This window comes from Mytilus galloprovincialis, chromosome 13, assembly GCF_965363235.1.
Source record: "Mytilus galloprovincialis chromosome 13, xbMytGall1.hap1.1, whole genome shotgun sequence".
Lineage (NCBI taxonomy): Eukaryota > Metazoa > Mollusca > Bivalvia > Mytilida > Mytilidae > Mytilus > Mytilus galloprovincialis.
In genome coordinates, this window is record NC_134850.1 from 2,382,660 (window position 1) to 2,399,581 (window position 16,922).

General features: G+C 32.3%; 1 protein-coding gene across 1 annotated transcript; it reads left to right on the forward strand.

The window, feature by feature from the left end:
* Positions 1 to 11,597: 11,597 nt before the first annotated feature.
* LOC143056846 (uncharacterized) lies at positions 11,598 to 15,874 on the forward strand. The gene is made up of 3 exons (XM_076230013.1): positions 11,598 to 12,064; positions 12,537 to 12,595; positions 13,265 to 15,874. Exon 3 carries the CDS (start codon positions 13,279 to 13,281, stop codon positions 15,343 to 15,345), a length of 2,067 nt encoding a protein of 688 aa, XP_076086128.1. The 5' UTR covers positions 11,598 to 12,064; positions 12,537 to 12,595; positions 13,265 to 13,278; the 3' UTR covers positions 15,346 to 15,874.
* Positions 15,875 to 16,922: the final 1,048 nt, after the last annotated feature.

The window sequence follows — 16,922 nt, forward strand, 5'->3', positions numbered from 1 at the left end:
CAAGAGAGTCCTGGTCTGATGTTTGCAGAATTACAGCATTGGTTTGTGATGATGGCCCATCAAATGGAACATTTTCTGAGATATTTTCTGCCATGAAAAATCTAAACTACTTCGAAGTTGATTATCAGAGTGTTGTTATACATAACTTTACATTTCAATCATTCAAAAGGACGCCTTTAAAGCAATTAAATATCAATGGTCATTTACGAGTGATAGAAATCGATGCTTTTGCACCGTTAGAATAACTTTCTAGTCTTATCATTCCAAATCAAAATTTTTAAAACTATCAAAAACATTACCAGCTTTGCACGTGTTTGAAAATCGACAAATGAATGAATTAGATTTGAGCAATAATTTTAAAAATTATGGTGAATATGTTATTTCGGCTGATCTATTTGCATATATCGGTAACATTTGCGTAAACAGATTATCTTTGGGTTGGAATGGCATTAGAAGGATAGATGCAAATGCCTTTCAGAAAATGAAATACAAACATTGTCTTGAATCTTTGAACTTAAATCACAATGACTTTGATTATCATCAGGATCTTATGGCATTATATTTTAATTTCTTTATTAATATCAAAAGAATAGACATTTCTGAGATATCTAGTCGATCTATTGAAAACATTCGAGAACAAAACACTAATGGCACAAGAACGCTGGATCACAGAGCTATATTCGATACTCGATCAAATTGGTCTATCAGACTACCTTCTTCACTCGAATTTCTAAATGCATCATTTATAATCGGACGAAATGATCCGATAAACAGTATAACTTTCAAGGGTATAAAACGATTGGAAATCGTTGACCTGTCATACACATCACTTGTAGACTGCAATTACACAGTGAGGGGATTTCAGAACGTGTTAATACTTAATGTTTCACATTTCAAATGTGGTGTTTTAAATCCATACCTTCTACAATCTGCCGTCAATTTGGAACAGTTGATAATGCAAAGTTCTTCACTAAGTATTGGCCTAAAAGATGATCACCACAGTAAATTCCTCCATGGACTCAAACGTTTGCAGTATATAGACTTTTCGAGAAATGCATTTGAAGACCAATTCAGAAGTTCAACATTTAAAAGTCAATTAGACAGTGTGCAATCTTTGATACTTGAAAGAAATTTATTTAGAAGTGTTCCCTTAAATTTAGAAGACTTCAACCGTCTAAGTTTCCTAAACATCAGAAATAACAAGATAGCCTACTTGATAACTAAAGAAATTAACTCCATTGAAGTGCTATTCAGAAAATCAAATAGAACAATGACAGTCTTATTAGATGGCAACCCTCTTGTTTGTACTTGTGCTTCATTAGATTTTGTAGAATGGTTATTTACTACTGAAGTGAAACTTGACAGCAATGGTAGTTATTCGTGTCTCCGAAACGATGGAAATATTACAACAACAAATGCTGTCTACAATCACTTGCGAATTTTTAGAATAAGATGTATTACGACAGTATGGTTTATTTTTTCAGTAACATTATTCGGTGTGCTTCTTTTATTCATTCTAGTTGGATATCGTTACAAATTGCACCTACAATACTTTTGTTTATTTATCGGAATGGCCAATCCACTTTTCCTGAAGTCAAAAAAAGAAAAACTTGAATATGATGCATATGTAGCTTATTGCGATGGGGACTATGAATGGGTATATGGACCTTTGCGCATATTTCTCGAAGAGAGACGAAATTTCAAACTTCTTTTGTTAGATAGAGGAGATGTCCTTGCTGGAGAACATAGACTTTTTGCTTTAAACAATTCTATTCCAAAATGCAAAAAGATAATCTTAGTGATTTCGAAAGAGTTTGTTAACAATGATTGGGCATACTACGAAGCAACTGTAGGAATTGAACATTTCCTGGGATTACAAGCGAGAATAATTGTTATAAACCTGGAAAATATAACCAAAACAGAAATACCGCAATGTGTTCTTCAAATGATGTCATTGGACGCCAACGATCATATTCGCAAAACAGACACATTAAATGAAAATAACATTTTCTGGAAATGTTTAGATCAAGCAATGAAACGTTAATGAAGGACAGTGTCGTTATAGCTTTTTCAATTGATGCTATTCAACAATTGTTGTTTCATTGTACAAATGCATTGTCAGTCTAAAGCGTATGCAAATAAAGTAAACATTAAAAACCTGCACGGTGGTACTATAGATATGATGACCACTATATAAACGAAAGGAATAAAAGAAACCAATAACATTAAAATACGACTAGATGTGCTTGCAGGTATGAGCAACAATTTTACCTTAACAAAAATGTATTTAAAAATCTTATTACAGACGATCATATGACTGTGTAAAATATCATTATCGGTTAATGCTTATATATATATACATGTATTTTTATACAAAAAACCTATAAAATTGAAATGGCGTTTTAGGTCAAATACATGAGTTTGACATTTTATGAGGTGACATCCCACAAGAGTTTATGAACAAATTCTCGAGATTATTTAACCTGTTGATTCAAATTAGCACAAAAGTCATAATTTTGAAATCGTTACCAAAGGTACCAGGATTATAATTTAGTATACCAGACGCGCGTTTCGTCTACATAAGACTTATCAGTGACGCACATTTCAAAATTTTCATAAAGCCAAACAAGTACAAAATTGAAGAGCACTGAGGATCCAAAATTCCCAAAAGTTGTGCCAAATACGGGTAAGGTAATCTATGCCTGGGATAAGAAAATCCTTAGTTTTTTGAAAAATTCAAAGTTTTGTATACAGGAAATTTATAAAGATGACCACATCCTTGAAAACACTTACTATTTGTTCAATACAAAAGACCATTTCATTGCTCTAATCTTATGTATTTCTTTTTTGAATTTGGTGTTTATGGTGCAGGTAACTCCAGAAAAGTGCTTCGGCCGAAACCCATTTTTGAAGTTTTACTTTCATTTATGCAAATTCTAGAGTACAAGTTACCACCGGTTGTTATCAAAAAACAATGTTACATCATTTTGTCAAACAGACATGCTTGATTGTATGCTAATTATGTGTTTGAAACAACCCATATTTGTTTATTTAAAGTTTTAATATTTTTATATTTTAACAGGACGAAGCTATATTGCATACACTACAAGGTTAGGAAATTATGTGAAGTAAAACGATGGTCTTTGTTTTCTTCCCATTTAAATACAATTACAAGTAAAGGTTAAAATGAATGACACCATTTTAATACACGCATAAAAGGAAATCCTTCCGTTATAAGAGCTCCTATTTTCATCTTTTCTGTATTACAAAAACGTATCTGAAATGTCTTATTTTAACAGTATAATTGTTTTTGTGCAGTGCGATAGATACAAAATCTCAAAAGAACGACTCGAATATCATTTTGTTTATTCAAACCAATATTCTTCCATAGCCAAAGGTTGTTATTTCGTACTTATAGATACTGAAATTATATGATATGCTATAGAAGAATAAAAAAACCTGACAATCTTTTGTAGAACACCATAAAAAGTCTTTCTGTTCATATAAAGCACGTATAGGCCTTCCAAATTCTTCTAACTCGCATGTTGAAATTTGTTGAAAACCTTAACAAAAAGTTTCGTCATTCAAAATTTACTCAATTATTGTTGCATTTCAACTGAGTCAACCACTTAAGATTTTAAGTGTCCTCGGTTGCATCTCACCTTTCAGTTATTGCTTTGTAATATGAATTTCGATTTTTCTTGTTCTCGTCAATAAATGTACGAAATAGTCCTCAGAACAAGACAAGTTATCACCATGGGTTGGTCTTAGTACTAAATACATGACGAACACGGTAAAAAAGACGTTACATTCTTATTTTAACAAAAAAAGAGTATGATTGTTAGTAAAATATCTTAATACTGTCATAGACTAAGTTAATGTTAGTAAGTAAAGATGCCCGTACACTCCCGAGCAAAGGGGTAAATAATACAGAAGATAAAAAAAAGCAATATACAAAATGTATAAGAATATTTTAGGTTACATATAAATTGTATTTGATTTCTCTCTCTCTCTCTCTGTCTCTCTCTCTCTCTCTCTCTCTCTCTCTCTCTCTCTCTCTCTCTGTGTGTGTGTGTGTGACTTACTCACAGCAACACTAATACTTTCACTCATCTGTTTTTATGCCCCACCTACGATAGTAGAGGGGCAGTATGTTTTCTGGTCGGTGCCTCCATTCGTCGTTTTTGGTCAAGGTAGTTTTTGAAGAAGTTGAAGTCCAATCAACTTGAAACTTAGTACACATGTTCCCAATGAGATGATCTTTCTAATTTTAATGCCAAATTATAGTTTTGACCCCAATTTCATGGTCCACTGAACATAGAAAATGATAGTGCGAAGTTCAGGTTAAAGTTTTTGGTCAAGGTAGTTTTTGATGAAGTTAAAGTTACATCAACTTGAAACTTAGCACACATGTTCCCTATGATATGCTCTTTCTAATTATAATTTCAAATTAAAGTTTTGACCCCAATTTCACGGTCCAATGAACATAGAAAATGATAGTGCGAGTGGGGCATTCGTGTACTATGGACACATTCTTGTTCTACAATATGTATCATGACTTACTTTTTAATAGAATTTTTTTTAAATAAATAAATTTGCTCATAGTTTATTTATTATTTCTTTTCTCTTCACTACACATAGATAAAATGAAAGCAACACTTATATAAAAAATTCTTTGTAATTATGATTAGCAGATTATATAATAAACTTTCATGTTTGCAACCAAGAAACACATTCTCTTTGTTGAGATCAAAGTTTACAAAAAAAGTTTCACAATATTGGAAAAAGACTGCCACAAATGAAATGTTATTGGGCATTCAAAAACAGGTGTTCAATGGTTTCTTCTCCAAGTTTACAATATGTACATAACCTGGTATGTTTTAATCTGATTTTGAACAAAAGGTATTAGTTGCTATACTCCTATGCAAAAAATTATAATTGAAAGGTTCTTAAATAAGCATCTCTACATGAAATATTCTGACCATTCTGTAGTATCAATAAGTAACAGTTCTTCCCATTTCAAAAATTTGATTGTTTGAAGTTGAATAACTGCATCTACTCAGTTTACATATACAAATTTGGCTTTCGCTTACATATGTTACGCATCTGGTGCAGAAAAATTGGTACCGTTAATGTTATTACACCTGATTTTTTAAAAGAAAGTATCACCAGTGTTAGACTGATCTAAATCTTGATTTAGACAGTTTTCTTTAAGGCCTTTTTTCATAGTGTTAGAGATATTTGATATCAGACCATAAACATATCAAACTTTTTGATGTAGAACTGTTTGCTTATTAGAACTCTCATTTGTCTTTTGAAGTTTTGAAATACTAAGTCTTTTCTACCTCGGAAATAGATTACCTTAACTGTATTTGGTACAACTTTTAGGAATTTTGGATTTAATGCTCTGCAACAATGTTCAACTTCGTATTTTATTTGACCTTTTTAATGTTTTGGATATAGAGCGTCACTGATGAGTCTATGGTAGACGAAATGTGCGTCTTGCGTTAATACAAAATTTAATCCTTGTATTTATGATGAGTATATTGTCAGAAAGATAGTCACTTAAAGAATAGTATATCAAGCATAATTTGATCTAACCAGAGACGAAAGACACCAAGAACATATTGAGGCTCATAAGTCAAAAACATACTGATAATCTAATGGCATAGAAAAGTGACAAATCACCAAAAACAAAGAGCTGTACAACAGTACGAACCCAAATGGCCAGGCTACACACACAACATCAATTAAAGTGGGAAATAGTTATCAAGTAGAATATTTCACGAATAACCAATAACGTTTAAACAGTAGGACAACAAAACTGCACTCAAGTATTTCACAAACGTAACCATTTATATAATATGTGTTAATGTAATGCCATCTGTAACTGTATAGTATAGCTTAGTTTTGGAACATTAAAAAAAATCTTAAAATACCACTAAACAGATAGTCATTATATATTAGAAAAACGAAAATTATGTGTATGTCATTTCTTGGTGAAAACTGTCTCATTGATGTATACTCCTTATTATACAATTACTCAATCTTGTATAAGTATCAAGCAAACTGATTTATTTTTTTTTCTACATATACATGTCATACATCACAGTAACAGAATTCGGGTCTTGGCCTTTAATGGTTTACTTTTTACAAAAAACAAAAACTGAAAACAGCACGTTTAATTATTTAATGAGTCCTAAGCGCATTTCTAGATTTACTTTTATCAGTGACGCTCAGAGCCAAATATTTGAAAGCCGATGATGTATAAATAACAAAACAGTTGAAGAAGTATATAACAAAAAATACCTAAATAAAGCCAAATCCATCTAGGATAAACTTTGCCGGAGAGAGTTGAAACCTTAGTTTCTTTATTATTTCAAAATTTATCAACGGCCAATTTTAGAAAGGTTTGTTATAAGCATGTCAGTACCGTACATAGTACTGACTACTGAGCTGATGCTACCCTCGGGGACTGATTGTCTACCAGCAGAGGTATCGACCCAGTGCTGTATTTAAAAAAAAAACACGTTTAATAATTTAGTGCGTCCGAGGCGCTTTTCTGGGTTCATCTTCAATTGTGAACTGGATAAAGAGTAGTTTCATTAGCACTCATACCACATTTTCTTATCTGTAACTTTTATAGAAATAAAGTCAATAACCGATCTCTGTAAAATCTGTTCAATTTTGTATTTAAGATATTAATTTCAAATATTAGTGAACACTTTAGTAACAATTCACTTTCTTATAGCATCTCTGTTGTTACTTTTGTATACTCTTGTAACTAAAGATAAGCGCAATGCAAGTGCATACGGGCTTCTTTGGTTACTTATATGCATTTCATTTTGGTCTCTAGTGGTCTTCAGTGGTCTTCAGTGGTTTTAATGGCAATCATACTTCCCTTTGTTTAATTGTTTGTGCATATAATTTTTAAAGATGCGGCTCATTCATCGCCAAAAAGTAAGTTCTTCTATAATAATCATGTTTATCATGTGTATTGAACTAAGACCATGCTTAAACTATTTATTTATACTCGATGTATTGAGATCCATAAATTCAATACTTTTTTTTTCGATATGAAAATTAAGCAATTCACAAGGCATGTGATTAATAATATGTAGCTTGGTTTTGTGTGTATTTTAGTCTAGGCGCCATCTAAATAACTATCGAGCTCGAGATGACTAATAAAACAACCGACGGTCACATAACACGATATAAACATAAATATAACTAGATATATGGACCTAATGCAAATGGATATTTCTATGTCATTGTGATTTCAATTTTGAGGTTAAAAGGATGTACATTTTCGATTTTACCTGTATTAGAACCTGAATTAATGACCTTTAATGGTTTACTTTTTACAAAAAACAAAAACTGAAAACAACATGTTTAATTATTTAATGAGTCCTAAGCGCATTTCTAGATTTACTTTAATCAGTGACGTTTAGAGCCAAATATTAGAAAGCCGATGATGTATAAATACCAAAACAGTTGAAGAAGTATATAACAAAAAATACCTAAATAAAGCCAAATCCATCTAAGGTAAACTTTGCCGGAGAGAGTTGAAACCTTAGTTTCTTTATTATTTCAAAATTTATCAACGGACAATTTTAGAAAGGTTTGTTATAATCATGTCAGTACCGTACGTAGTACCGACTACTGAGCTGATGCTACCCTCGGGGACTGTCCACCAGCAGAGGTATCGACCCAGTGCTCTAATTTAAAAAAAAACACGTTTAATAATTTAGTGCGTTTGAGGCGCTTTTCTGGGTTCATCTTCAATTGTGAACTGGATAAAGAGTAGTTTCATTAGCACTCATACCACATGTTCTTATCTGTGAATTTTAGAGAAATAAAGTCAATAACCGATCGCTTTAAAATCTGTTCAATTTTGTATTTAAGATATTAATTTCAAATATTAGTGAACACTTTAGTAACAATTTACTTTCTCCTTGTAGCATCTCTGTTGTTACTTTTGTATACTCTTGTAACTAAAGATAAGCGCAATGCAAGTGCATACGGGCATCTTTGGTTACTTATATGCATTTCATTTAGTCTCTAGTGGTCTTCAGTGGTTTTAATGGCAATCATACTTCCCTTTGTTTAATTGTTAGTGCATATAATTTTTAAAGATGCGGCTCATTCATCGCCAAAAAGTAAGTTCTTCTATAATAATCATGTTTATCATGTGTATTGAACTAAGACCATGCTTAAACTATTTATTTATACTCGATGTATTGAGATCCATAAATTCAATACTTTTTTTTCGATATGAAAATTAAGCAATTCACAAGGCATGTGATTAATAATATGTAGCTTGGTTTTGTGTGTATTTTAGTCTAGGCGCCATCTAAATAACTATCGAGATGACTAATAAAACAACCGACGGTCAGTTAACACGATATAAACATAAATATAACTAGATATATGGACCTAATGCAAATGGATATTTCTATGTCATTGTGATTTCAATTTTGAGGTTAAAAGGATGTACATTTTCGATTTTACCTGTATTAGAACGGTTTTTAGTTGATTGAATCAGACACATCAACTTATTTACCTCTGTTTCACTTTCAATGAATGCTGACATTCTTTTCCTTTATATATCATAACAATCATTAGTCATGTATAATCCATCTCTAGCTAAAGGGTTTAATTAAAGTTCAATTGGATACGAATTCAATGAGGTCTTATTATTCTCTTGCAAGTGAATAATTCATCATCGATGTTTTTCTAGCTTATTTTGACAAAATATAAGCATTCTGACTGCTAATAGCGAATTGTATTTATTTCAGTTTAATAAATGATTGAACAAAAGTTTGTATGTATCTCGTAGCTTGTGTCCCCAGAACAATGCACTATTATTATATATAACAGACTCTATTTTAAAAGAGTAAAATCCATTTTATTCCTTTTTATAATCATTTTCAATGTTTACTATAAATGAAAGCAGATTTCATAAAGAAATACACAACTTTTACAATATTCCATGTTTTTATTCTTATAATTGATAAAACTTACATTAAATGTTTGGGAAATTTCCCAAAATATATGAAAGTTTTAAAATATTTGTGGTAAAAATGTATATATGACAACTATTTATTCGGGAAATGTCCCGAAATCATTTTCAACATTAAATTTTATGACATATATATTGGCAAAGTGTTTGAACAAACAGATCTGAAACACATTTCGGGAAATATCCCGACAAAAATAAACTAATTACAAAATGTATAATACAGATGTCTTTAAATATTTTCGGGATTTATCCCGAAAAAAATCAAATGTATATGCTAGGTCTCATGACTAATAATTTCTTTCAACATTTCGGGAAAAATCCCGAAATCATTTTCAACATTAAATTTTATGACATATATGTTGGCAAAGTGTTTGAACAAACAGATCTGAAACACATTTCGGGAAATATCCTGACAAAAATAAACTAATTACAAAATGCATAACACAGATGTTTTCAAATATTTTCGGGATTTATCCCGAAAAATCAAATGTATATGGCTAGGTCTCATGACTAATAATTTCTTTTCACATTTCGGGAAAAATCCCGAAATATAAATCTAATGTCAGGCACATACTTGGTGCATAGATTTTTTTTACCCATTTCGGGAAAAATCCTGAAATAAAATCTACAAGCAAAAATTACGCATTTTGATTTATTAAACATATTAAGAAAAATCCCGAAATTTTTTTTTTTGGAGATTTTACAACACAGAATTTTGATACACAAGAAATTTTTTATGTAAACTTGTTTCTAACATTTATTGAAATATTTATTTAAAACATATGTCTCACTTAAAAAATTTTTTTTGGATATTATGTAATACTTTTCATTACAGTTCAGAAAAAGCATTTTCTAAGAAATATAAAGGTTGCTCTATATTGCATCACATTTGCAACATGTTAAAGGACAAGGTACACTAAGGGCCGTATTTGGCCCCCTTTTTTGTAAATTTTTTTTTTTCATGAAATAAACGAAATTATAATCGGAAATAATTTGCATATATCTGTTCTTTAGAAGCTTATGCGGATTTTAATTTTTGGTAAAGCAGAAATCTGATTTTGGGTTGCTTAAAGTTACCTAATTACATCAAAAGGTACCAAAATGTTGATTTTTGGACTGAAATTCTTCGTTTTTAAAGGCCTCCGCCAACGTGAGCCACAGAAAAGAATGGTGATAAGGATAGCATTCAAACAGAATTTTCTGATAATGAAGAGAAACTTTTGGCTCACGTTGGCGGAGGCCTTCAAATATGAATAAAATTATCTCCCCAAAAAACAACAACTTCGCCGTAATAGTAAAATCGGAGCGAAATCGGAGAAAGGGCTGAAAAACTCCGCATTCAGCTGTGATTACCAGGCACCACCAACTACATCAAGAATATTTCCAAAGGTGAGGTTTTTAGTTTTGAGATTTGGCAATCATTCTTCAAATTGTATTTTTTTTCTTTTTATCAATCTAGATTTTGTTTAACCATTTTGGATCAACAAACAAATGGTGAAAACGTATCATCGGCATTTGGCACACACGATAAAACAGCCATTTTCATGTGTACCTGAGACCGGTTGAGTCATGATATAAATTACAGCTACAAAGAGTTTGAATGAAAATAATTTTTCGTTTCAAGTAAAAAATATACTCAGAATATGTGAAAATTGGGAACAAAATATCGGTCCGGTTGCAGACGACTTTGCGAAATTGACTACCGCCGAAAACAACCTTTTTTTGCTTTCAGCCTTACAGTATCATTAACAGGAGATTTTTCTTATGAGTTAACATGAAAATTTAACAATTTTTGCAAGTAAAATAATTTCCAATTTCCGTATGAATTCGACTACAAATAGAATTAACGGAGAACATAACAAATTAAAAAAAAAAAAACAATAGTAATAAGTATGTCGTTTTACACTGTAATTGTCATGATGACAACGTAGTGGAATGGGAACACCGTTGCCTTTGGTCCGGGCGTCTTACGTTCGAATCTCACCACTACCATTAGCATTTTTTTTTACTTGTATCATTTTATCATTTTATTTTCTTTCAAAAAAGAAAGAAAAGCAGAAAAATGCTCGAGTTCATGATATAATAGCCAGCAATTTAGTCTGATTTCTAAACATAAAGTTTTAGTCACTTCAAACGGTATGCAACAGATTTTTATTCCAAGTTTGAGCCTCATTCAATTTTTTTTGCCCTTGGAATCATTTTTTCAATATGGGACGACATCAAAAGATCAATGAAGTACATTTGTATAGCAAACTTATATCAAATAACTTGGGTGGAATGATAAAATGGCTGCTATTTTTTTTCTTTGACTTCGATTTAACATGTATCCCTATTGGTCAATCATTTTTCCCAAATTAAGTTAAGGGAGTTGGGGAGGGGGGGATTAGTGGAAAAACTATGTGAATTTTTATCCTACATTGAACTTTTGATTTCGTCCCTGAGAGAAGTTAAATAGAAGTCATTTGAAGAAATAATATTACAGCCGATTTCATTGAGTGTGTAGCCAAAGGTAACTTAGGCAGTGGCGGATCCAGGGTCTGGGGGGGGTGGTCTGGGGGTTTGAATCCCCTTTTTTTTGGACGATCAATGCATTTGAAAAGAGGATAGTACACCTGACCTAATAATGACTGAATGGTTCAGCTAACAAGCAAGCTTACCAAAGATATTACCTTTGCCTACACACTCAACGAAATCGGCTATAAAGGGAGTTCATATATAAATTGTAGATATAACATAGTTGTTTCAGACATACACGAAATATTTTAAGGTTTAACTTCTATCAACAGATAACATTAACATGTTTTTAAAGATAGATTTTCCGGCCCTTGGTTTTTAAAGTAAAAATGAAAAAATAAATATATATACATATATCATAACATAATTAAACGTTACACAAATGCTCGGACGACCTGATGCGCAAGGTTTCATATAATATATATTTTTCTGTCTTATTACAGATATAGAATTGACATCCTGATTATGTAAACCATGGACACCACATAATGAAATTCATGGACGTTCGTATGCCTGTTTTCGAAATTGGTATAGTTATTTTGTTAAACATGTATAATATATAGATATAGGAAGATGATGTATGAGTGCGAATGAGACAACTCTCCATCCAAGTAACAATTTATAAAAGTAAACCATTATACATCAAGGTACGGACTGCGACACGGATCCTTGGCTCACAGCGAACAGCAAGCTATAAAGGACCCCAAAAATTACTATAAGACTTAATACTTAATCACTTTTGTTTGAAAAAAATTTCTCTCATATTTCAATTTGGCTCAGTATAAATTCGATATCAGCAGCATGACTGTTGTAGTCTTCGGTCACTTTTTTATCAATTGTATTATAATTCAGAATGTGAAATACATGTCTGTAGCCGATGCCTCCTTACTATATATTTTACAAGATAAGAGAATGTAGCCTTTTTAGGCTGTTTAATAAAGATAAATAATTTTGCAGCCGCTCATTATATATTAGACATATATTTCGATATCTATTTCAGGTACATCCATAAGGGGTTACAGTATTTACATTGATAAAAATGAAGAAACATAAGGAATGGTAAATATATACAACACTATTTTTTAAATTATTTTATACATATTTAACAAAACTTGTTGCAAGGGTCTTCTCGGCACAAGACCATACAATAAGCACAAGTGTCCGCTGGATTGAAATGATTCGGCATTGAAGGTGATCTGCTATTGAACAAAAATAATGATATATGGGAAACTTAATGTTGGGTTAACGTCACTGATGAGAGCCACCATTCAAACATCACAATGTTCTAAGACTGTTACTGCATGTTTAAATATATGCTGCATGAATTTGCATCTCGTATGGCATACTAGACACTATACAATTAGTCTTATACAGCATATCACACCCGGTCTAAACGAGGAACTATATTGCATTCGCCTTGTCCATCTGTTGAATATTCAAACTACCGCGACTGTATAATAGCATAACGTTCTCGTCATTATACTTGTGTATAGATACATTTGATTTCTGTTTAATATGGGTATATTACGGAAAATATTGTTCCGAGCCGGGTCAAAAGAGGTATGAACAACTTCCACCTTCTTTTTTGAAACTGGCTTAATCTGCTCCTGTTTTTTGCATTATGGTTCACAGGAAGATAAATAATACAACTAAAAATAAAGGTTAAATTAGAGTAAACGATTTTGGATTAAATAATTAAAGTAATTTCTCCTTCATTTTCATTTTTAGGTAATGCTGTGAGGATGCCTACCCCACGAAATTTCAGTTGCATTATATGTATGAAAACGCATTTAAAAGAGACAAACCGACGAGCAATATTTAATTCTGGATTACGGAACTATGTAGAGTCAATTTTAAAAAGACATGTGTACGAACATGACGCAATTTGCTTAAAATGTAGAACAAGAATTCAACGAGAAATTCAGGCTAACAAATTAGTTAACAATGTGACTGTTGCAGAAAAAAATAAAAGCAATGAAAAAAACCAACCAAGCTCTGGAGGCGTCCTTAGTCCAAAAACCATACAACTTCCAATATGTTCTACCACAAAATCACACCGTATGTGTATTGTTTGTAAGAAGCAGAATTCAAATAGGCATAAACTTATTGTTGTTCCCAATGAAGCCAAGACACAAACATTTATAGACAAGGGCATCTTTATTTCCACGAACAGTAGGTGTTGTTCTGATCACCTTGTTGGTAAATACTTCAAGCAAGAGGCTCTGAAAGCATTAAAGCATACTTCTCCGTCGACATTCTTCAACCGTACGGATGTAAACAACTTGTTGGATAGAACCAGGTCAATGCTAAAAGATGTTGGAAAACTTAATTTTGATGTCCAGATAGCTATGTCAGATGACGATTTTGTTAATCTCACTGGACTCACCAAACAACAGTTTGACGTTGTCGCCACACATGTTACAGACTTAAGAAACTCTGAGGTACGCTCAATAAGAACATGTCTTGCTATTCTCCTAGTAAAATTACGCACTGGATTATCGAACACAATCTTGGGAACTCTTTTCAGCCTTAAGTCCTACAATATACGGCGAGCCGTACACTCAGCTCGAGAATCTCTAATTAAAAATTTTGTTCCATCATTTTTAGGATTTAACCATATGAGTCATTCCGTTTTTGCCCAGAGCCATACAACTCCAACTGCCAAAACATTGTTTACAGGAAACAATGAAGACACAGCTGTTCTGATCCTAGATGGGACATACATATACATACAGAAAAGTTCATACCACAAGTTCCAGAAGAAAACCTACAGTATGCACAAAAATCGACCTTTAGTCAAGCCCATGATTATAGTTGGATCTGATGGCTACATTTTGAGTGTCTTGGGGCCATATTATGCCAATGGCCACAACAACGATGCCTCAATTACCAAGCATTTATTTAAAACCAATGCTGAAGATATAAAGAAATGGATAAAGGACGATGACGTATTAGTAGTCGACAGAGGTTTCAGAGATGCTCAAGCTTTCCTTGAGAGTATGAACTTGAAAGTAGAGATGCCTTGTTTCATCAAAAAGGGACAAAAACAACACACTACCGAGGAGGCAAATTCTTCACGACTCATAACAAAAGTTCGATGGGTAGTTGAAAGCGCCAATGGACGCATTAAACAGTGGCGCTTTCTCGACAAGGTCGTTTCAAACCACTTCGTTCCCTATATTGGAGATTTTGTCAGAATTGTTTCTGCATTTATTAATTGCTTCCGGGCTCCACTGATTAATGATTTTTGCAATGAAGAGATCGGCCAAACTATGCTGGATAAAGCACAGCTTGGTAACCAGGTACAGAAGTATGTCGAGGACAATAATTTAATTCGCAAAAAGGCTATTTATTCTGAAGTAAATGGCACGGAAAACGTTTTAGATTTTCCTAAACTTACTCTCCAACAAATCAGAGATATTACTATGGGAGTATATCAACTGAAGCAAGCCCCAAGATATACAGAAAGCCATTTATCTGATAACAATTACATGCTCCAGACTTGCCGTGACCGTCCTAATCTATTACGAGTAAAACTAACATCCAGACATTCGTCCTCAAGAGTGTACAGTCTATGGATTGAATTTAGTGGAGATGAAGTCACTGGTTGGTATTGCACCTGTAAAGTTGGCGCCCGGGTGGTTGGTTGTTGTGCGCATATTGCATCTACAATGTGGTACCGTGGTTATAGCAGGTGGGAACTAGAGACACCAAGCACGTGTAAATATGCAGATTCAATTTTGAATGCAAAAGATGTGCCACTTGAAACAGATTCCGATTCTGATAGTGACGGTTTCATTGAGGAGTGAATCTCTGACACTCATATTTATTGACAGAGGTTAAGATGTAAATGCATAGATATAGTGAATTTATTTAACAGGGGGTGGTTTTTTTCATTGTTGTATTAACAAACGATTTTTTTCGGAGATCAAAATTAAAATTGTTCTTGTCTTGCGGAATTCTTTTAGATTTTAATGTTGAATACTTTTTTTTCTCGCTGATCTACTGTTAATTATCTGCTCACTAATTAAGAATAAGAATATGTTTGTACACATTTTTAGTCACATGTCAGATATATAAAAAAGAAGATGTGTTATGATTGCCAATGAGGTTAGACCCACATGAGTTTTAGTCATAGCTTAGGTATCAGTATTTTTGCTCTTACTGAACATACTCTACATTAAACAATATTTAAATCTAAATAATGAACTACAATTATACTGAAATAGAAGATAGTTTGGTACACCTTGTCAGCAAATTTTGTTAAAGTTTTTCCTCATTGGAGCTGATTGACGTGTGATAATCACGTGTGATGCTAGGTGTCTTTAATAAACAAGACTTTGGTCACTTTGGAGATTACCCTGTTTATGTAGTATTATGTACATATATACCAAAAGAAATGTGTTGATATATGATTATGCACTATGATAGGTTTATCTAATTACCTTCACTTATAATACAAACAGTTATGATTCAGACCAATGGCGTACATTTTGTTGTCCATATTACACTATATCTTAAGATGCTTTTTACAAGTTTCTGCGTAATACATACTTAACCTAGTAGTAAGTTATACCTGTTTGGCGGTTTATACTCTATACTCAGATTGTTGTCTTTTTGACATGCACATTCCCGATTTCAATTTCATCTATATGCAGTGGAACTTTTTACAAAGGATGATTTTCATTGGTTCCACGAACATTCACAGAACATTGTGTAATTTTGTCAAAGAAAACTGCCTGTTATTTCATTATTTATATAATTGTTTGATCATTGAATAAATCAATAGTTCCAGTAATGCATTCTGTTTTTTTTTAACTTAACTGCTATTGTACAAGGACTTAACATAATACTTGTGATATAATGATGAGAAGGCCTTGAAGGTCAAAATAACTTTTTTTTTTTTTTTTTTTTTAAACTTTTTCGTAAGACTTTATTATTTGTTGTTTTTTTTTTTGGGGGGGGGGGTGGCGTTTTTTTTTTCGTTTAGTAAACACCAAGCTTCAAGTTGGATAGTGATAAATCTACAAAATATCAAAACCGTATAGATGACAAATTAACATAAGAAAAGTACAATATCAGCGTAAATCATATAGAGAAAGGTCGTTGCTACGCAATGGATACGGTTGCTAGGTAGTTTCTAAGCATTAAAAAGCTAACAAAATGTAAGTTATTTACAACTGTCATGTAATCACCTAACAATAGATACCTAGCTTTGGTCAACACACGAGGGGTTGCATAAACCTTGAAGAGATATTAAAGGCTGTGGTTGCTTAGTATACAGTGCTGTTGCTAAGGGTCATTCTGGTTGCTAAGATATGATAAATACTCGTATTTAATAATTCAGATAAATGAGACATTATATGCCATATATGTATTGTACAAT